The sequence below is a fragment of the Amphiura filiformis genome, unplaced genomic scaffold (assembly GCF_039555335.1).
Source record: "Amphiura filiformis unplaced genomic scaffold, Afil_fr2py scaffold_30, whole genome shotgun sequence".
NCBI lineage: Eukaryota > Metazoa > Echinodermata > Ophiuroidea > Amphilepidida > Amphiuridae > Amphiura > Amphiura filiformis.
In genome coordinates this window covers 548,376-572,746 of record NW_027305494.1, presented here as the reverse complement: position 1 = coordinate 572,746, position 24,371 = coordinate 548,376, and the positions used below count along the sequence as shown (strand labels likewise).

Here is a 24,371-nt window from a genome sequence, read left to right as displayed (position 1 = left end):
AAAGATGGTCTACTGAATATCACTAGCTGGTAACTAGCCCAGTAACTTGATAACTTGACTGAGAAAAACACAATTAAGGGACGCACCATTTGATACTCGGGGGGGGGGGGTAGGAAGTTGGGGTCGGGGAAAGAATTTTTTTTTTTTGGCGCCGAAGGCGGCAAGTTTTTTTTTTTATTTCATGCATTTATACACAGTTATGTGGGGAAGTTTTTTTTTTTTTTTTAGTGTTGGTGGTGGATGTTTTTTTTTTTTTTGCTCATGTAATGGGTGAAGTTTTTTTTTTTTAAACTTCCTACCCCCACCCTGAGAATCTAATGGTGCATCCCTAATAGACGTGTTTGGGGACATGTGACCTCAGCAAGGATCACACCCGTTTCAACACAACATTAACATGCTTTACCGGTTTTCAAATCCATTTAAGGGGGTATTACACCCCTGGCCAATTTTGTGCCTATTTTTGTATTTTTCTCAAAAATTATAGCGCATTGGTGACAAGTAAGATATGTATATTATAGGGGCAAGGACTACAACTACTGTCCTGAAAATTCAGCAACTCAAGGCAAGTAGTTATTGATTTATTGATCAAATATTGGTTTTTCCTCATTTTTGACTGTAACTCCACAACTGTTGTCTGTGCTGAAATAAAAATTTCCAGTGCAGTAGTTGTAGTCCTTGCCCCTATAATATACATATCTTGCTATCTCACCAATGCGCTATAAATTTTGAGAAAAATGCAAAAATAGGCACAAAATTGGGGCAAGGGTGTAGTACCCCCTTAAGGAGCATCAAAATTTAAGGTGAATGGAGCAAGGGAGCAATGTTTTCAATGTGACATTTTTTACGACTTTTCTTTCCTGTGTCAATGCATGCATAGGGAGCACAAATGCCTTGTAATGCCTGTGCTAGATGAAACTTCTATAAAAACTGTCTATTACCCTTAGACAGAGAAAACCAAAAAACTGTATATTTTCATGCAAGTTATTTATGAATTCCATGAATTTTAAAAGTTCAACATCAATTTCTGAATAGAAGAGTTTATTCTGAATCGCAGGATAAAATTGAGTTATAAATAATGTTATTTTCTGCATCAATATTTGTCATATGGCGAATCTTGCTCAAATTTCCAATAAGATGTTGTGAATATTACATTACTGTATTGCAGAAAATATTTGTGAGTTTTTTATTTTACACTTTTTGCAGATTTCAGAACCGCAAATTTAACCCCCTGAGCACTACCTACCGATCTAACATTGCCTTAGATTGGTCAATTACATGATATCTACACTTTAATCACCAATCAGAATGGAGCTTTGCAAATAATTCACCCCAATTTTTTTGCATGGTGAAATTATTCTAATAATGTTGCTGATTGGACCAATTGATGATGAAAACTTCTTTTTGACCAATAGGCAGGTAGTTCTCATGGGGTTAAGAGCCCGTGAAAATATTTCTGACCCATAGACTTTAATTAATTGTAACTGTTTTGAAACTACAAATAAACAATGATAAAAGAACATGTAAAACTAACTGTTCACAAATATTAATACAACAAAAATATCTGAATATGAATTTCTGGAGTCAGGTGGTACAGGATTCTATAGCTCCATTAATTCATTTTGGTCAGATAAGTAATTTTAAAGTACTTAAAGGGGCATTTCAGTGATCCACAGCCTCATCCCCCACTTTTCTCAAAAAAAGTTGAGATTTTTATATCACTGGAAACCTCTGGCTACATAATGTTTATGTACAAAATATTTCTTGCAGATTAATTTGTTTTGCAAAGATATCGTGAAATTTGAATTTCGTTCTGGTGCACCAGAGCGAAATTACAACGTATTGTCTATGAAGCAGTGTAATACACATAATCATGCATAAATAAACGCAAAAATCGGAATCAACTGAAATTTTGGGAATAGGCTTTTTTCGTGGATATGTACTGAAAAATGTCATAAAAAGAGGATGCTAGGATCACGAAACACTCCTTTAATTGCAGGCTTTTGAAATATTAAGCCAAAATTTTCAAGAGCCATTCAGGGGGTCCCACTGGGTGTAAATTTTGCAGGCCCTCAACATTTTAGCAATTAGGCCGCTAAAAAAATTGTGTATACATGTAAGGATTGATACTCTTATCCTTTCAATGATTTTGCCATGTGCAGGGTGCACTAGTATTAGAATGATGTTTGAAAGTTTAAATAAACCAGTTTGCTTAAATATAGTTAACAGGTTGTTTCACATTAATTATTAAACAAGCTATTTAAATATTTTAAGCAACTGGTTGTTCAGTTTATAATTTCTGTATTTTCTGTTTATCAGCAGCAGACAGAAATTCCAGTACAGTGGCTTAATAATAGTGCCAGTGGAGCACTCTAATGCAACCAGTTATGCGAAACTCACAAATTCCATTACTCGTTGACTGCCGATAAAACGCCCAATAAAGACTTAGTCACCGGACCGCGCCGGCCAGTTAAAGTACATGCCCTATCACACCACTCCACACCATACATAAATTCTCCCAGTCACATTTCCCAAATATGAAATTAAAAAAAGTCAAATTTTAATTTACTTCTTTTAAAGTTTGGCAGAGGCGGGGTTCGAACTCACGGCGCAACGCTTAGTACTCTATGAGCCTAGCGCCTTAGACCACTAGGCCACTTGTCTTTTTGTTATTCAGCTGAAACTTATTTAAAAATATAAGCGCAACTTCAACATAGGCCTACCACGTGACAAGCAAAGGCAGAAAACGTATTATATTTTGGAATTTTATCTGCTTAAAACATTAATGTGTATTATAATAGAGCTACCATTATTTATATTGTTGAATTCTCAAGCGCATAGAGACAATTAATCTGAAAGCGTCCTATGATACATACACAATACATAAAATCGATTTTGATCTTCGGCATTACTCGGTGACCTCCGATAAAACGCAATAACGCCGGTCAGTTAAAAAAAAATGCTTAAGTACATGCCCTATTGAGATAAGCAATCCTTTTGTGATATGTCCATTCATCCATATAATAATAGCAATCAGATTTTTGGATGGATGTTTTACACAGTGATTGGAGAAGAAGCTATGTAAATAATCAAAAGTACATGTCTACAAATTGACAAGGACAACTCCTTTTGTCAAAATTGTTTTCACCTATTGCTCAGTATGTTAATTAATCCGATTAATTACGTAATTTCGCCAGGGTATGATATATCAGTACTAATATGTAGGCCCAAGGAGGTTAGATATAGAAAGAAGAGGAAATAGATTACGTATCGCATATTGGTCCTTTGTGCCTATTAGAGTTTCCGCCAAGGGGAGGAAGAAAAAAAGGAAGGAGGGGGGGAAGGAGAGAGATGGAGAGGGAGACCGATGGAGTCACAGGGCTCTAAATTACATAGGCGTAGATCGGGGGGATAAATGCCACAATATTTTGCCAGGGGATGGTCAATATAATCACCCCCAATATTGACGCCTGTGTATTGGTTTGTGTCGAAATTAACCTCATATTTGGCCATTTTATAGCCACAGAATGCCATTTTTAGCGCTTTGCGCGACTTTATTCCACTTTTGTCCCATATTCCACCAGTTTAGTTTCAATAGGCCTATGCTAAAATTTTCGCGCGCATTTGTACCATAAGGTTCACTGTACTGGGTACTTTAAAAAAATCCTAACCTAACCTAAAACATAACTTTAACCCTTAGATTGGAGCTCTACTAGAAGTAAAAATATAGATAGTGAACGAATGTAGTATTTCTATATCTATGTGAGAATGATACAATAGAGGCCCTGCATGAAATTATTGATTGGCTCCAAACAAAGGTTTTCAACCGTGTCCTTCACCGTAGTTATGGCGGAGTGCAGTCCATTCAATCAAATGTTGTCATCAACCTATTTGATCGTAGTGCAGGATTATGTGTGTGAGACGAACTGTCACGGTAGATTGCAATCATGCTTTTGTTGAATGCATTTGAGTAGTCCGCCATATTTACGGGATGATACGTCGCATGCAAGGCCTCTATATGACATGATGAACATAGTCATTGATGCATCAGTTTTAAAATAGACTAGGCGGTTACCCATATTTGGCGGTTCTCGGCTGGGCGCGATTACCAGGCTGATGGTGACATGCCCATATGACAATTTTTACTAATTTGACCTCAGATGACCCCAGGGTGACATTGGATGACCCCAAAATGACCTAAACTTATAACTCTAAATGTTGACTGTACCTACCAAGTTTCATGCCCATATGACACTTTTTAGTAATTTGACCTTAGATGACCCCTGGGAGGGGACCCGTGGTCGGATGACTTAACGAACATAGACATCTTCTTGCCAGGACAGAACTACACCCACCCACCGAGTTTGAGCCCGTAGGACCTAGTTTCATGCCCATATGACAGTTTTTAGTCATTTGACCTCAAATGACCCCTGGGAGGGAGCCCCGGGGTCGGACGACTTAACGAACATAAACATCTTCTTGCCAGGACAGAACTACACCCACCCACCGAGTTTGAGCCCCGTACGACCTACGACGGCCTCACATTAGCAGTCACAGACAAAACCTAAATCTACAGAATATATCCATTACTCGTCGATACTCGAAAGAGCTCAAAATAAATAACTTAGAAAATTTTCTTGATGTCCTTTAACATGTTTTCATAGTTAACCATCGTTAGCCATGGATATCTATCATGAGAACTGACCGGTGACTAAGTCCGATTTATTGGGACGTTTATCGGCAGTCAACGAGTAATGCAATGTCCAAATCAACTAGAATTTGGGAAATCAGATTTTTTGTGGATCATCCATAGGTATTGAACCATACCTTAAGAATAGAATGTTAGAATCGTGACATGCCCCTTTAAACTGACAATCAAGATGCTTCACTTTCAAAAGCTCCACAAATGTAAGCATATTAAATGAAGAGATAGATTAACTTCCTTTTTGCCCATTTTTGCTCAAGTACTTTATGAATTCTTCACTATATTCATGGTAACCCTAGTCCTAGTTCAGTGTACTCAAGCCAAGTCAAACTAAACACTCATATTGTTGACTTTCCTGGACCATTCAGATAGATTTCACCCAATGGTCACTTGTACTTAGTGATAATGTTACTCAAATTGCACTTAAGGGGATACAGTTGGCACATCCACATGAAGGGATTACTGCTTAAGCAATGCGGTTCTCGAGCAAAAACTTGGGGGAATCTGCTGTGTGACTGTCTCAAGGATTTTCAAGAAATTTAGGGGATTTCACGATTTCCCCAAGTGATCTTCGATTATAGTGCTCAAGTGCTACCATCATATGTGAACGATATATTTTGCCATTCTTGAGTGCTGACTTATAATTATATTTAATACGACTCAATTTGGCACGCTACTAGATGGGTAAGCTTCTTTTTGTAATTCCAGACTTGACGTCATCAGCCATTGCGAAACTCAAGGATTCCATGGTTCAATTGAGTTGCGTGGTCACCTGTGTGGTCAATCGTGGGGATTGACTGCAGGGATTAACTTAGGAATTGTAATTCTCAAGCACGCCAATCCTTGAGAATTGTATGACCGTCTGAACAGGACTATCGTAGCATCTTGTCCAATGGTATCATTTTTGTGTGTGGAAATTCTACATCTTTAGGATTTGGCAGGTAGTTGCATGTATAATAACAAAGGATTTTTCAAGCCGAAAAATTTTGTCACATTTGTCTAGACAATGGTTGGGGAATTCGGAATGGTCCTAGTTTTATATACTTAGCTTACAGACTATATTTTTCAGCAGGGAGTGCAACTACTTTATGTTCATTACTCACAATTACAGCGGGTTGATATATATGAAAAGGACCCAAAATCGGAATGGTCCTAGTTTTATATACTTAGCTTACAGACTATATTTTTCAGCAGGGAGTGCAACTACTTTATGTTCATTACTCACAATTACAGCGGGTTGATATATATGAAAAGGACCCAAAATCAGACTATTGACCAGGGTCTTATGAGGAGTGTCACCCCTGGGTGGGAAAATATTTTTATTATATTCTTGACTTTTTTCTCTATCATTTGACACCACTTGGTTAGGGAGATAATGCCCATTTCAGGCCAAAAAGCGAGTGAGTAAGTAAGTTAGATAATATAGGCTGATACCATTTCATGGTTCAGCAAAAAAGACATGCAGATGATAAGGCACAAGTTTCAGAATTTTTTTGCATCTAAATGTAGAAATTATACATTTGCCACCAAATATTTGTTACAAGATGAAAATGACTTGAAAAAGATTGAATTATGAATACTTGTCAAAAGTATTTGCCATTGAATAATATATAAAAAGTCTTATTCAGAAAACCCCCACTCTTCGCACCCTCCCCCGAAACTCCCCTTTTCCAATTGAATACCCTTTATTTTTAGTTCAACTTATTTATAGTAGTATTCTAACACATTCAACAGGAACAAACATAATCATTCATTTGATTTAGTCCCAATGTGCAGTAATGAGTAGTTATACTAATTTAGAATCTCACATGTCTTCCTAACATAGTTGTGAACTAGTACGGTAAGCCCGGGACAGCAAGCTAGCTAGTACAGTAATAGTGAATCATTTCGTATAGCTGATCATAGTTCATATTTCCTGTGTATGACATGCTGACCTACACTTTAAACTAAAAGTCAATGTGGAGGGCATGTGTTACGAGATATACTTGACATACAACTTGTGGTTTTTAAGGTGTTTTTATATAAGTGGTCATTCCGTTTGGAAACGTGCTTTAATCCTGATGAGGTGAACTGGTTAAGTGTACTCTGTGACTGAGTTATGTCGTTAATGCATAGTGTAAGCATGGAAGTAGGGGAAGTAAGTACATGTACCTTTAGGAAGGGGAAGAATTAGGAAGGGGAAGAATCTTATGGGGCCTTGCTGGCTAGGTTGCTGTTGCACTGGGTTCGTTTGTGAAGGTTGTGAAAGTTGCACTGGGTTATTTAATGTGTAAGCTTACAATACAGTGTCGTGTAATCTTCCTTCATATAAAATTTGGCATACTTATACATTATTATGCACATAGTCAAAGTTTAGGGGGGGATAGGGCCCAGGAGTGTTTGTTTGTGTGAAGGGGTGGGTGTGTGTGTGTGCATATGTAAAGACCTACACATGAGGAAGCAAACCAGAAAATTGCAGAGTAACTGAGGACACTTGAGGATGTCCATGGTTCCCTCTTTCTACCAGTGTATTGCAAGCAGTGAAAAAATGCATATACATGTAAGATCATGTCTCGTTTTGTCATTATAAAGTCAGGTAACTGGTGGATAGTAAAAACTCAAGTGGGTCCACTGTTTGAAGCTATAGTTTTGGGTCCTCGGTTATATAGGGAAAAGTCCTCATTTGCAAGTCTTTACCAGTAGGTGGGGTGTGTTTGTCCACTTTATAAACATCTCAAAAAACGTAACTAACCCCCCTTAAATAATGGCCATTATTCAAAAAGGGGCTACTGTATTACAAATCTGTAAAAAGGGTTGGAAGCAGAATTTATTTCTGCGCATTTTGACATCTCATTTGATACGATAGCCCAGAAAACAATAAAACACCGGTCAATTTAATGTAGTGAGGTCCAGATTTGAAAGTTGCACTTACATACAAATTTTTACAATACAAAAACACTCGGATATCATTACACAGATTTCCTTCCATTACACTGAATACAAAATCAATACAAATTACTGCAACTTTCAAATCTTGGGTTACATTGATTTAAACGTACGCTGTGACGTCAATATTTTGTCAATTGCTGCAAAAGGGGTGTCAAAATGTGCAGAAATAAATTCTGTTTCCACTGCATTTTACAGATTTGTAATACAATCACCCGTTTTTGAATAATGGTCATTATTTTAGGGGGGTTAGTTACTTTTTTTGAGATGTTTATTACTAGAATGACTTGCCTATTGATCATGTACAATAATACGCATAACAATTATACATGTCTGTGATTATCAATTAAGGAAAAACTTTTAAAATAATGTAATCATGTGCTATTAGTCACACATGACATGATAGTACATTAGACATCTTGTTCATTTATTGAATACTCATCAACTCAATTTGAAGTAACTTATGGTGAGACTAATTATGAAATAACAATTACTTTTGGCGACTCTGCATGGTTGATAAAACCCTAATTATACAGTTAAACATGATATTAATTAACAACAATAGTAGAACTTCGTCATGCAAAGCCCATTATGTTGATGAATTCCTTAGTTATTTTCAAACATGTTTTCATAATAATCATGTTGACAAGGTGCCACTTTCAACCTGTCTGACATGATAGAGATGGGCGAAGTGTGGCTTATTTATGGTTAGGGCACTTATATAGCTCTGGTATATGAGGTTCTGTGTTCAATGCTGGGGTTCGATCCTTGTGGTGCCAACTTGCGCTTGGAGATGTTGGCTTTGAGGGAAAAGTGAACTTAATTGGTAACACATATAGATTAACTTACGCCTGCTTGTAGGCCAAAATACACACCTAATACACAAATATGTGATTTCCCACCAAAAACGCAAAATCTTAAAACATAATGTCAAAGATGACATTTGGAGCCAAAATATGCGATTTGTGCAGTAAATAACGCAATTGTGTATTCTTAGCAGCCCTACATGTAGGTTAACTGCAGACTGCACTCATCCCACCACAAGTAAATGAACCATGCAAGTACTCCATCCTTCAAAGGAGCATTAAGAAAGCTGTCCATGGTAACTACAGTCAGTTCTGAAAAGAGTAGGAGCGTACCTCTCAGGGGACAGGGTGGACGAAGTCCATGGGCCCGAGGGTTCAGGGGCCCTGAGTACTAAAGCGAAAATTAAATAAGGGCTGATAATGGAGATGTTAAAAGCAGGGCCGGATTTACCATTGGGCCATATGGGCCCAGGTCCAGGGCCCCAAAAATTGCCCAATGCATCTTTCTTTTAACCCCAATATAAACACTCAGCTTGTTTTTTGGCCAAAATAGTAAAATTTCAAATAGCAAAATTCATGTTGATTTGGATCTAAAATAGTCTGAATTTCATGTGCTTTGCGCGCAAATGTCCAATTAACATCGCAACAAAATATGTTAGTATCTTAATGCATCCGCATATACGTAAACCAAAACTTGGCCACTGACTTGATTGCACATGTCTTGTTCAGCACGTGAGTTCGGGGCCTCCAAATTTTGGCCTGGCCCAGGGCCCCCAAAAGGTAAATCCCCCGCCTTGGTTAAAAGGGCATTTGCTGCTCCTTGTCCATGGGCCCCTGATGCTCTTGCTATGCCCCTGTTACCTCTGTTTATCTCAAGTGGTGCGATTTGTTTGTTAATGGGTGATCCTTCGCTAGTTGGGTACCCCAGAGGTGCAGCAGTGAAATAGAAATAGAAATGATTATCCTGCAAATGAACAGTAAAATGTCACTATAACCACCCAAAATTAAGTCTCAACCACAGGCCTTCTACACTTTGTGTACAAGGAACATTTTTTTCTTGTAGCATTATTTTAACATTTTTGATTCATCCAAATGAAATTTTCATCCTCTACAAATAGCTAGCAAAACATTGGTTGAACAGTCCATTCTTTCTGTGTAACCAATTTACTTACAGATGATAAGAACCGGTCTGTAAAACCCTTTATAAGATTAGTTGCCTTACCAAATTAGATTATTTTAAGGCAAAATAACAAAGCAATTGTAATAATTGTCTAATGAGATTGCTTCACATATAACATATTGCAGATTTGTCAAGGTTAGGGCATCTGTAGAGAAGATATCGTAACCCTTCCCAGAATCCTTTGCAACATGATGCAACACCTCAATATAAAAAATGACAACACTATTACTCTGTACAGGTTCCCTTGCTTTCATTTTGATGATAAACCGGGGGATAAACTAACTGAACATGGGTCGATAGTCAAGAAATAATCATATTTTGCAAGATCTGGATGTGCTCTGTTCATTGAGGTAAATTTTGTCACTACCAACCCATGATGCACTTGATGGCAAATCAGTACAGAAAATTGAAATTGATGAAATGCATTATGGGAAGTATAAGATATCCTCTGTGTAAGACATACTCATCTGTAAGGACACAGTTCATTGACTGCAATATGTTTGTACATATAATGTGGGATGAATTAATTGCAGTGGGTACAAAATTGCATACTTTACCCCTTGAGTAACAGGGGGGGGGGAGACAATGATACAACAACTAGGGGTCATTAAGTGAGATATTGGTAAATTTGAGCTCATAACAGTGCCAAAATACACAAAATTTAATTGTCAAAAATGGAGTCTGAATTACATTATGGAAAATCTCCCAGTAATGCATTGTGCAGCACTAGGAGATTTTGCCATATCGCAGACACATCGTAGGAAGCTTTAAAAAAATTGCGATATAAAAATATATTGTGATATCATTGTCGATCCCGATATCGCACATACGTAGTCTACAGTTATAGAATGACCTTTAAATGTAATTGGTACAAAAAACTTGTAGTCTGTAACATTTTTCATTGAACAACAGTTGGTCAACATTCGCGCGGTTCGATTCTGGAAAGCACATTTTCGATCTTATCGTAAAATGGCGGATGACATGGGTGCTGGCAGAGTGGGGGTTGGCACAGCTAATTGACACATTTAAAGGTGAGTTTTCTCTAAATTAATTATAAATACATACATTATTACACGGTGTTACTTGCCTCATTTCATTCTGACCACTGTGTATGAAAAAATACTGAGAAATTTAGTGAAGTTGTTTTACGACATGTACGAGTCAGACACTCGTGATATGCACGCATAGCCATGCATGCATGATGGCAGTCTGTACTGAGCAGTTAATATAAGCTTACGTATCAGTTTTTTATTAATCAATCAAGTATTTGAAAATAACTTCACTAAATTTCTCAGTATTTTTTCATACACAGTGGTCAGAATGAACACCGTGTAATATTGTATGTATTTATAATTAATTTAGAGAAAACTCACCTCACAATTGAAAAATATTTGCCAACTAATTTGGCAAATATTTTGCTTAATAATTAAGCAAAAAATAAACCAACATATGAACCAATAATGTGTAAAATGCCCAACAGTTTAATCAAATTTTGTCCAACAATTGGTACAATCAACTATTTGCCCAACAGTTTTATTAAATATTGCCCAACAATTAGTGAAAAATATTTACCCAACTATGTTGGTCAAATATTTTGCTTAACAGTTATGCAAAAATAAACCAACATATGAACCAATAACATATAAAAATGCCCAACAGTTTGTTCAAATTTTGAACAATAATTGGTAAAACAAATTGCCCAACTGTGTTGGGTAAATACTTTGCCCAATATTTGAGCAAGTTTTTGTTTGTAAACCAACTGTTGGTCATAATTTTTGTACAACTCTTGTTGGTCAAATTTTGACCAACTGTTTCATGTGTTGTATATAGACCAAACTGTTGGTCATTTTTTTGACCAACATTATTTGCAGTGTAATGTTGAATGGAAGTTATTGAGATATGCCATAGGAAAATGACACTATTAAAGCTCATAAAAGTGATAACAACTGTTTTTGTGTAAGTTTCTTTTCATATTCTCAATCGTTTTGTCTTGTTATATCTTACAGACCATCCAGGAAAGCCTAGACAGTCTACGCCCTGACGTTGATTCCATCAGCAGCCGACAGAATGCGGTGTTGGCGCAGGCGGGCGACAACCAATCGGAGCGTAGTCAGATCGGGGAGGTGATGGCTAGATTTAACTCAGACTGGGACAGAGTCAACCGTGACTATGACGATAGACACGGGTAAGTAGGAACAAGAACTGTCTTTAAAAAAGACAATCCCATAAAAAAATCTGTGATATTGGGCCATGCCAGTTGAAATCCATACACCCTGCTATGGAAGACATGACCTTAATCTCCCACACAGGGGGTGCAGATTTCAAATAGAAACACCTGTTCAAGTTGAAATCCACACTTCCTGTGTATAAGATAGATGTCATGTCTTCTATATTGGGTGTATGGATTTCAACTGGTATGGCCCATAGATGTAGTCACAAAGACAGGGAGAGGGAGCTGGGTTCAAATCCACATGGTACTCTTTAGAGGGTTCATACCCGCGCGTATGCAAGAAAGGTTTGTTGGCATGAAAGCGGCTCAACCGTATTAAAGCAGTGACATCGAACTTGAGGTGAAACTAAGTTTAGAAGGGTGTTGAACTTTTCCTATGTTCATCCCTTGAAGAATTGTATACTTAAAGCAGATTCAAATATTGCACACAACAATATCAGATTGCAGTGAAGACATTAGTTGAAGGTCTAGAGTTTGAAAATTGATAGGCCTGTATGTATACACATGCAAGAGGTCCTCTGTATATTTTTTTATTGTATGGCACCGGTAACCATTGTTTAGCCATATTTAACCATTGAAAAGCACAGTACAGACAATAACCTGCAAGCCTCAGCACACTTTGCAGGAATTGTCAACTATGCTCTTCATGATGAAGTCATATGGTTAGAGCACTGTTTAAAATGACTATAACCCTGGCTATCCATGCTTTCCAAAATGAAGCCCAATGATTAGAACACTGATAACTATGACTAACCATGGTTAACTATGACTAACCATGGTTAACTATGACTAACCATGGTTAACCATGACTAACCATGGTTAACTATGACTAACCATGGTTAACTATGACTGACCATGGTTAACTATTACTAAACCAAGGCTAACCTAACCATGCCACATAGCCTAATTCTCGAATAATCTCAAGACTGAGATCTGATCATGAGAAGCACATCCTGTTATCTATCATATGGCGCCAGAGTTATTAACTCTGCGTATCATTTTTAAGAGAAACCAAAATATTTATTACAAGAAACAAATTATGCTAACGAAATATATTCAAGTATAGGAAATGTAGACATTGTGGAGGACCCGGCATGTGTTTATGCATGTGTTTCTAAGGTAGAAGTGTGTTATTACGAAAAAACATTAAGAACAACAACTTCAAAATGGTGCTCTCCAAACAGATGGATAAACATAAGATGAGTTTATTCGCTAATGATTCTTATCGATGGTAAACTTTGTGTATGAAAACTACAGACTCCAAGTGATCATAATTCTGCTGATTTTGTATGATGAAAAACACTTGGAGCCTGAAAGGAGAGAACATTTTGGGTCATATAAATACTCTGTGGAGTAAATTTGAATCTGTGTAAAGTGGTGCTCAACTATTCAGTGTTTGTTACCTCAGATGCAGACAAAACACTAGATGGAGCCTATTAAGTTGTGCCTAAGAATAGAGAATTGATGGCATTGCCTACAAACCCACATCCAAAGTTGAAAATTCCAATTGAGTTAACCCCATGAGAACTACCTGCCGATTGGTCAAAAAGTTTTCATTATCAATTCGACCAATCAGCAACATTGTTAGAATAATTTCATCACACATAAAAATTGGGGTGAATTATTTGCAAAGCTCCATTTTGATTGGTGATTAAAGTGAAGATATCATGTAATTGACCAATCAAAGGCAATGTTAGATCGGCAGGTAGTGCTCAGGGGGTTAATAGATCATAAACCAACTCCACAAGCAATATTGAGCATGCATGTAGATTCATATTGGTTGTATCATTCATTTCAATTCCATTCTTTAACTTTATACTCCCCTTTTCTGTCCTTTTCTCTCTTCTTTCTTTTCTCCTTTCCTTTCCTGCCCTTTTTTCACCTCTATCTTTACCCCCAAATGTAGAGAGAGTACCTACCCCCCTTGGCTTGACCCCTATGGCACATACCCCCCATACGGTACCCCCAGGTCTGCTACGGTTAACGTGAATTACCATCAAGGTAGTTACACAGATATACGGGGAGTGGACGCAGAGTCTGCCGCTGCACATAGACTTGTCAAACATAGACTGTGTTGTAGCAAGTCAGATTGCAGGAGGTATTTGTTAATAAGTCTACAAATCTACGAAACGGTGACGCATTTAGACATTCATTTAACATTTTAACATGCGTAATACATAAACATCCGAGCATTTAGATTCTAAATGTGGCATTTTAAGGGATTATACAGTCATTTCAATTTCGACACTCAAGACGTAAGACCATGATATTGATATTTTGAAAGTATGTGTAAGATGTTATTTGAACACCTTACCCTGCTACTGAATTCAACTTGAAAATAGTTTCTTCATATGAGTAAAATAGAGCACCCTTGAATAAATGGCACATCTGCGATCAAGCAAAATGAGTGTTTGTCGGGCAGAATCAAAATTCAAACTCTCTCCACGTGGGTGTCGATTGCAGACCACAATTTTGTTTAAATTCAAAAATTTCAGAATTGTAAATTTGCATGACCATATTTGGAATCGGCATGAAAAATGCATTAAAATGAGTACAATCATGCCTAGTATTGGTTCGGTAGTTCTTAAGATAGCTCTTGATATTTTGAAACAATTTCTCAAAACTTTGACTTTTTATGTTTAAGGCTATGGTGAGCATGCAAAGCATTAGGCTATTCACTACCCCTGTGGGAGATTTCGTAAATATCCGGGGAGTATGATTTCAAATGGAATGAGCACATTAGGCAGCTCCTTTTAAATTTCATACACCCCCACAGAAAGATTCAACCTGAATCTTCCCCTGAGGGAGAGTGAGTTTCAAATGGAGTTGCTCCCTCTGTGAAGATATTTTCAAAATCTTCCACAGGGGTAGTGTGGATTTTAAATGGAATAGCCCAGTGTCAAAACTGATGCTGTTAATGACTGTATGTCCTAAAACCTAAATGGTACGATTTTAGAAGCTAAATGTGTGTTTAGAAGTTTATGTATCTAATATGTTTAAAAGTGCCCAGTCATCCAAGCTTTTAGGCATGGGTTTTCATAACACCTTAAGAACATGTTAGGTATGTAGCTTCTAAACAACATGCTATAATCATGTGTGTTAAAATGTTAAACACCTTGTCTGAGCAAGTCGCTGTGACATAGATTTACTAGTGTGCCAGAGAATAAGCCAGCAATGGAAAACAAATAGACCTCAAAATTAATGATATCACAGTGCAATTTGACTCCAAAATGCACATTGCATTTTAATATTCAGCAAATTGTGGCACATCATTCTCACACATAACTTGATGATTCAGTGGCACAGAAATTTATATCCATAAGTTGTGCATGCATGTAGATACCAGCAGCACAAAGATGTAACTGCATGTAAGTTATTTAGAGTAGCATTTTCATTGCCCTACAAAATTGCAAGCCAGCTAATGGACATACATCTTTGTGCCGCTGAGCTCTTGCTATCTAGATGCAGTAATTCATAAAACAGCTAAGGGACATTATGTCTTTGTGTTGCTGAGCCCTGACTATCTAGATGCAACCATTAATTAGACAGCTAATGGACATACATCTTTGTGCCGCTGAGCCTTCAAAGCTTTTCAAGTCAGTTCTGTCTGCTTCTTCAACTGGCAGACATTGCATTGATTTTCATTGCTGCTGTATTCCACTGGAGCCTAAATAATTGAGAATGCAGTAGATAGCAGTGTGATAAACTGATGAACAGTGTGTGTGATATTCTATAACAAACGAGCCAAGACCTTCATCAATAATTTTCACAAAAAAACAAAACAAAACAGAACTCAATGGTCTGTATACCTTCTTGACACTTTCCATTGCTCATATATAGCAATGCATCAAGATCATTTTACCAGCTGTAGTATACACAAACCTAAGGGTAATTCCCTTCACTAAATCACATGTGACATGATCCAATTCAACCATGCCAAAGGAGGCAATTTTGACAATTGAGTTATCATCCTCATCATCAACTTGCACTGTAACCAAGCATGCTATTCTGTAATTATGCCTCTGTAGCATATTGGTTGTATAGTATCCTTGCGCTGGAACATCCCTTTTTAAAGGGAGTTTATTACAATATGTCTCTGAAGCATACTTGTTTGTAAAGTATCCTTGCGCTGGCACATCCCTTTTTAAAGGGGATTTTATTACAATATGCCTCTTTAGTATGCTTGGTTGTAAAGTAACCTTGTGCTGGCACATCCTTTTTAAAGGGATTTTTGAAACAAGCGAGAAAAATAACCAATATAAACATAAGAAAATTGACATACGTATAAAAGGTTTATAACTTTGAAAAAAGTATTCAAGAGATCTGGGGATTCGACATCAGTAATTTGCTGTAAAAATTTTGGGTTTTTACTGGGGGGCAACAGGGGGGCAAGAGTTCTGACTGGGGGATTTTCCCCCATGCCCCCCCCCCCCATGGCGACGCCACTGTTGCTAACATTTTAGCCTGAATTATGGGGCAAATCATGAAACAGTCTTTTCCTTGGATCAGTTGGTTTGTATGGAATACTAAATGGTCACAAAATGTTGAAAGAATATAGCTCAATATTTCTCGTCATCACAGTCGGTTTTCAGATCTGAACATAATTATATCAGAAATATTCCAAAATCGCCCAAATTGGGCTGTCAAATTCAGGATTTCATAACCTAGTGCAGATGTTAGGTGAATGTTGATGGGAAAACGACTCGCTATAACATTCATATATTCAGTGAATGGTAACGTTTTGACAGCTCCAAATGTTTGGCAGTTCTCAAGATGGGATCAGAATGATAAAGCCATAATATGTTTGTAGAGTGTGATAAATGCAATATAAATGAGTTAAGGGATCTGGAATGAGCGTTTTGAGCGTTTCGACAGTATTTTTTGTGGGACATGAGAGCACATCAGACATATCGAACTGCATTCTGAATACGAAGAATGTCTTTCTGATATCAAATAATTTTCATTTTTTGAAATTCACGATATAATACAAATTTTATGACAAATTTTTAAAATTTGATATTTTTCACATTTTTGATATATAACAGTCCTCGAAGTAAATTTCATAAATCTAATGATATATTCTTAAAAGTGTATGTAGCTGGGAGGAAAAAGCCGACGATCAATTGAAAATTTTGACCTTTCATATTGAAGATATGGATTTTTTCCCCAAAAGACCTAATTTTTTATGGTGTTTTGGGAAAAAAAATCCATATCTTCAATACAAAAGGTCAAAATTTTCATTTGATCGTCGACTTTTCATCCCACCTACATACACTTTAAGTACATATTATCAGATTTATAAAGTTTACTTGAGTACTGTTAAATATCAAAAATATCAATTTTAATAATTTGCCATAAAATGTGTATTACCTTGCGAATTTCAAAAAATCAAAATTATTTGATATCAGAAGGATATTTTTCGTATTCAGAATGCAATTCGATATGTCTGATGTGCTCCAATGTCCCACAATAAATACTGTCCAAAGGTTCATATCCCACCCCTTAAACATTATTCATATTCTTTTCTTGAATGAGCGACTTTTCATTTTAGATGTACATATTGTACCATATTTCGTATGTATTGCATCATAAGTGTAGAGTTCATCATGAAACTTTAAATCCATTATAACTTGCAGTTAAGGGGGTACTACACACCTGTATTAAATTTGTGACTATTTTTTGCATTTTTCTCAAAAAATAATAACACACTGGTAACAAAAGTTATGTTTATTATTGGGGCAAGGAATCCAACTACTATACTGAAATTTCAGTGACTCAAGACAAGCGGTTCAGTATATATGATATGAAATGAGGTACCTTATTTCTTATCATAAATAACAAACCGCTTGTCTTGGGTCACTGAAATTCCAGTGTAGTAATTGGATTCCTTGCCCCTATAATATACATAACTTTTGTTACCACTGTGTTATTAGTTTATGAGAAAAATGCAAAAATATACACAAATTTATCGAGGGGTGTAGTACCCCCTTAAATTGAATAATGCAAGTTAGGTATGTTAGATTTGTAAAATTGGACTGCAGCTGTTATACTTTTGATATATAATTCTGGCAAGATTTGAAAAAGATGCGAATGATGATGATGATGATGATGGTGATGATGATGATGATGATGAGGAGGATGATGGTGATGATGATGATGAAGAGTTATGCTGATGAATTGATGATGATAATTTTAATGATGAGGACCAATTAATGATGATAATGGTGATGATAACCATGACTGAAGACGATGATGATGGCAATGGATGATTGACTAGGAGGAGGATGGTGATAAAGATGGTGACAAAACATCTGCATTTATTGTAAAAGAATAGCAAACAAACTAAAAACAATATATTCTTCCACCGTGCATACTTAAAAATACTACAAGGCAAGGAAAATATATTTGGTATTTTGTTACATTCAGCAAATTATGAAATTGAAAGACGAACTATGGTATCTTAACTTCATGCCAGGTATTAAAATATTTAATATGCCATCGTTGAATATGATCAGTGATAAAAGCAATTTGCCTCCATCTTTCACCTCTGGGAATAAGTGACTGTAGATTAAGAAGATGATTAAAAATTCTAAGATTTATAACTCTGTGCTTAATTACCATAAACGGATAAGAGCAGAAATGTTTGCGCACCATTAATTTTTGTGAAAAGATAACTTTTACCAAGAGAAGATAATTTATGCATCCCATAATGCATTTCTTCCATTTCAATTTCCTGTATTGGTTTGCTATCTGGTGCAACATGGGTTGATAGTGACAAAATGTATCTCAGTGATTAGAGCACATCCAGATCTTGCAAAATATGTTTATTTCATGACTACCGACCCATGTTTATTTAGCCAGTCTGTTCTCAAAATGAAAGCAAAGAAATGGGTTATTCCTTCATGTAATTTTACACAAAATTAGGGTTAGGGTTAAGGTTAGGGTTATGGTTATGGTTAAGGTTAGGATTAGGGTTAGGATTAGGATTAGGCTTAGGGTTAGGATTAGGGTTATGGTTAGTATTAGCTTACACGAAATAATTACATGAAGGATCTACCAAGAAGTGTGAGTATCATTTGATGAAATGAGGTGATGTATCATGTTGCAAAGGATTCTGGGAAGAGTAAGACATTTACCATTAGATTTGGTATGTATGTTAAAGACGAACACCTAAAAGTGAAAATGAAAATGACATTGAGGGATGAAAAGATAAAGTAGGCGAACATTAAAAAAAATATCAGTTATGCATAAAGGCACTTTTCTTCATTTGCCTAGGTGTGTTATTATCACAATTCCATTAAAGTGTAGTGTTTATTGAATTACTATGAAGTGTTAATGTACATGAATACATAATGAAACTTAATTCAAGGTGATATTGATGTGTGCCTAAAACTATTTCCTATTTTACAAATTTATTGATAATGCTTAAAATAGCTAATTTGATGACACTATGTATCAGAAATATGAAACAAAGTGCGGAGTATTTATGTGTACTTATCTATATTGTAACAAAATCTTCATTTTTGTATTCCTATGTTTTTATCGTCAATCTGCAGAGGTTTCCGACGGTGCTTTGACCAATGGAGACAGTTCCACTGTGACATGCGTGACTTGGCATCATGGCTCAGCGAGGCCGAGAGAAATATTCAGGACTGCAAGTCTACTCATGACGGAAGACTGGACGTATTTAAGGCCAGAACAATGCAGCAGGTAATATTAGGCTCTTCTAATACAGATGAAGAGTGACCTTTTGTAGGGGGGGGGGGCATTTTCAGATGCAGACTGACATTTTGTAGGGGGTACAATTGCCATTCTCAGATGGAATTATAGAGATAATTCTCAGATGTGGAGTGAACTTTTGTAAGGGGTCATTCTAAGATGGAGACTGATCTTTCATAGGGGGTCATTCTCAGATGCAGACTGACCCTTGACCTTTGTAGGGGTCATTATATTTAGAGGTGCCCTGTGTGTTGTCTGTTCTGTCCCACAAAAGGGGAGGCACCCAGGCTGTACTACTTTGTTGACATCTTCATAATTCTATAAAAATGTCGAGAAATTTCAGAATTAAGAATATTCAGGCATTTCTACAATTCGCAAGCAAATGCATTCAAACCATGTTCAAACATGCCTAGTGTTGGTTTAAGCGACTTGTGAAAATCTTTGAGTTACTATAATATGTATGGCAATGTTGAAAACATATTTCAGGTCAAGTAGCAGGTTATACAAAATCATATCAAAATAGAAAAATGAGAATAAACATTCACAATGTTTTATTCATTGATATTTAAGCTTACATGTATGATGCAGATGTATAAGTTTACATGCTTAATGCAGTGAGTGGGTATTTACTGGCTCACAGGGGTAGACAGTGCTAATATGGAGAAGTCTTTGATTCATAATATTTAGAGCAAAATATAGAGAAGTTAACAACATTATCAGCATCTTGTTTGCTGCCATAGGAAAATCAATTCTCATGTCAAGTATATAGCAAGCAGGGTTGCCAAACCCGCGATTTGGTAGCCCAATTGGGCGACTTTTAAAGATTTCCCCGCGACTTTTGACAATTTCCTGTCCCATTGAAACCAATGGTTAAGAAAAAATGTGGGCGACTTTTCAGCATTGGCTCCCGCGACTTCCAATAGTTTCCTGCCCCTATATAGAAACCAATGGTAAAGAGAAAAATTGGGCGACTTTTCGAATATTTGACCCGCGATTCGGGCTGAAATCTTTTGGCAACCCTGATACCAAGCCTGTCATATTGTACAGGCACATTGTGACAAAATGGCAGATCTTGTGAATAAAAGTCAGTGGGGAAAGCATGCTCAATAGATCTATTTACTGTAAAAGTGGAAATTTTTGTGTTGCATTAATTTTTTGCACTTTTTACGCACAACACAGATACCGCGAAAATAAAAACATGCGAAATGTTCTTTTAATGTATAGGTCTATGTAAGAAAACTCAAAATTGCGAAATTAAAAACGAGCAATGTAGTTCAAAATCAGCAAAGTGCAAAAAATTACATGTGCGAAAATTACCACTTTTACAGTATGTGTAAAGAAATATCTGAATCAGAGGGTTAGTTGCTTATAAAATGAAAAGATTTTGTACAATTCAGACAAAATGTTGAGGAGGGGGGAGTTCTCATGGCAGAAATGGGAGTTGAGGAAGGGGAGGAGGAGGGGGAAGACAACACAGTAGGTTTGAGGGGAAATAAGTTTGTTTGTGAGAAACAAATATAGTTGGATCAGAGGGTTAGTTAGTCATAAAAGAGTTGATTTAACATAAATTTCATTTTTGGGTTCCAATCTTGCAAAACTCTGGCTATCCTTTCCCCACCATTTGTTGAAGGGTCAATAGTCCAAAAAAGGTTGAAGTTAGGGTTTAGGGCATTTTATTTTGTCAGAGGTATGTTTAGGAATATGGTTAGGATTAGGCTTCAGTTATAGGTTAGTGTGAAGTTTAGGGTTAAGGTAAAAATTCAGGTTTACAACATTAATTATTTGTTTTATGGACAAATGACAAATGCATTTGCATTATCAACCTGTAAGTGGTTAATTAAAATTGTTATTGCTATAGTTTAATATTGATATTTTTTTGCATATTTTCCTTAACAGAAATTACAAGACGGCATCGCCAATCATCAAAGCATGGTAGCCTCACTAAACAGCAATGGTGAAGACATTGTGAGACAGTCATCATCCCTAGATGGAAGCATGCTCAAGGACAAACTAGATGGGCTCAATGCTAGGTGGCGCTCTGTTTGTACCGAAGTAGCATCCTGGAAAGAACGGTAGGTGCTCGTGATTGCATTTTGTGTTTGATGGGCTTCATTTGAGGATAGTGATTCTTTAGTTTACAAGTTAAAGAGGAAGCCCCAGTTCTTCTGGGGTGAACCAAACCTGCCTAGCTATCAAATTAATCAGTGACAAGGTTATCTCTGAATTTGACAGGTGCTAATTGATGTTATTGCACCAATTAGCACCTGTCAAATTCAGAACCTTGTCATTGATTAATTTGATAACCAGGCAGATTTGGTTCACCCCAGAAGAACTGCTCTGTCAGGGCTTCCTCTTTAAAGCTCATCATGTATGGAGTATACAAAAAAGCTTACTCACAAGCCAGGAGCATGTGAGAACCCAGAGCCAGAATTCACATTCCCAGTTAGGAAGATTAAGGTCATGTCTTCCATAGGGGGATGTATCATTGAAGTAATAGCCCAATGCTTTTATAGGTACCATGACAACTATTATAAATAGAACACCACTGACAATTAGGAGGCTTTAGGGCATCATTGTTGGATAAAATGGTGACAGGAAAATGTGAAAATGATAGTTAAATTTTAATGTCAAGATCCCATTTTTTTTCATTGGTTTTGTTTTGCAATGCGTATGTTCCACGTAAGGATTTCATTATAATACCCCAGATAATACCATGGCCTATATTGTGGTTATTGTAAGTCCTTTAGTGTGAGATTGAATAATTGATAGCCTGGATTGTCATTTTGGTGCAAAAAACTCACAATCTGAAATAGCTGCCTTTTGTAAATTATACCTTGTTTTGCTACTTTATGTGTCAGGCTCCCGGTGAGGCTAAAGAAAAGTGGCTCGTGAGATCCAGAGCTTGAGATGCTTTCAAAAGCAACTCTTGTCATCTGATGAGTAATCTCTCAAGAGCAACTTCAAGGTGTATTTATCACATCAAATGTCACAATATCATGAGGCAGCTATTGAGCTAACACAATAGTATTTGCTTGGAATGGTAACAGGTTTCCAATTCAAAGATTTAGCACCCAATTGAGCTATTTTGTTAGTTATTCACATTTTTTTGAGTAAATTTTGTTGATAAAATCTAACCTAATTGTTGCAGAGCATCTTTTTACTATATAAATTTTAGTTCACTTACAGACCCTGGTTAACTGTATCTTGCTAGATTGGGTTTCCTGTAAAAAAACAGAGATTTACTCCCCATTCCAGATAAATACAGCACTAATTTTTTGGGATTAAAAAAATATGATCAGTTCTGCAAAATAAAACATAGCTAAATCCTAATCCTTTAGTTAGTCCTAACTGGCAATAAAAGTAAAATTTTAATATTTGGCCAATTTCTTGAAAAAAGAGCCAAAAACATGCATTTTTGTCATGTTTTCTGACGATCGAGTCGCAAAAATCAGACTTGGAACAAGTCTAAGCATTCAAAATCTTGAGTAGATGCCGCAATTTTGCTCTAATTCCCACTTTTTTGTGTTACTATAATTAAATAATGGGTTATAAAAATGAAACATGTCTCTTCCAAAAACTAGAATGCATAACCTGAAATTAGTCTTAGTACAAGTCTTTGAGCTTGATTGTCACAGCATACGAAAAACACCCTAAAACACATGTTTTTGGCCCTTATTTCCAAAAATTGGCCAAATATTAAAATTTTACTTTTATTGCCAGTTAGGACTAACTAAAGGATTAGGATTTAGCTATGTTTCATTTGGCAAAACAGGATAATATTTTTTTATCCCAAAAATTAGTGCTGCATTTTTCTGGAATAGGGAGTAGGTGTAATCATTGAATACCTTTTCCAATGGTAATGAATAGTTTTCAGAATACTCTACACCCGGGACTCCACTCTGGGGATGTAAATTGTAAACCGTACCCTATCAGGGGAATACAAATTTGATCGTATCTCGTAAGCTACATATCCTTTACCCTTCAAAAATATCATGCAACTGGAAATTTGAGCAAGTTCATTTATGACACACTATGGACCACAATGGCCTCATTCCAGTGACATAGTTCAATAACTTCAATTAAACAATCATAGTGCAAAATGTGGCCTCAAGTTGCAGAGTTTTTGTACTCAAATTTTCAAAGGTCATTCAATGAATGTACAAATGTATTGGGGTTAAAGAACTGTGCACTGATGGGTGAGCATGTTGCGGATCCTAGTGACATCAATATAACCCAACTATTTAAAAATCAAACTTATCTTACACATCTAGCATAATTATTTGAATATTTTTAGATTATTAGAGTTATGGTATTAACAAATTGCTCAACTGAAACACATTGAAAATATGTATTTCTTTAAGAAAAAATAAATAGGTGAAAATTATTCAATTTATAGCTCACTCACTTTATAGAAAATATCAGGTGGCTTAAAGTAAGGTATCACATTCAAAATCACTGGAAAGGTATGACATTTCAGGCTCTATACTACTCAAGCTATGTGCAAACAATTTGAAACTTAATATTTTGTGATAAAGTAGTAATACATTTGATCATTTAGTAGGTGCAAACAAAATAAGTCATGTTTGGTATTCATAGTGGATTAGTGTAGGAGTGAATCACGATTGAGATACTAGTATTTCAGAATGGCTTCCTGTATAAGTTGGTTCACCTCAAGTTCGGTAGTGATGTCAATGCTTTTCGTGGTTGCACCACAAGCGTGCCGACAAACCGCCCCTGTACGCTTGCGTAGCGTGTTTAACTTAACGCGCACGATTTGATACTGCGGTGAGCGAAATACGCACATACGTC

At 36.4% G+C, this 24,371-nt stretch overlaps 1 protein-coding gene across 1 annotated transcript in view; it reads left to right on the top strand.

Annotated features, from left to right (window-relative positions):
• Window positions 1-24,371, top strand: part of LOC140143866 (dystrophin-like) — a 404,491-nt gene that overhangs the window by 211,787 nt on the left and 168,333 nt on the right. Inside the window, exons 24-26 of the mRNA XM_072165677.1 lie at window positions 11,620-11,798; window positions 19,400-19,553; window positions 21,459-21,634. Of these exons, the coding sequence (XP_072021778.1) occupies window positions 11,620-11,798; window positions 19,400-19,553; window positions 21,459-21,634 (509 nt within the window). The remainder of the gene's footprint in view (window positions 1-11,619; window positions 11,799-19,399; window positions 19,554-21,458; window positions 21,635-24,371) is intronic.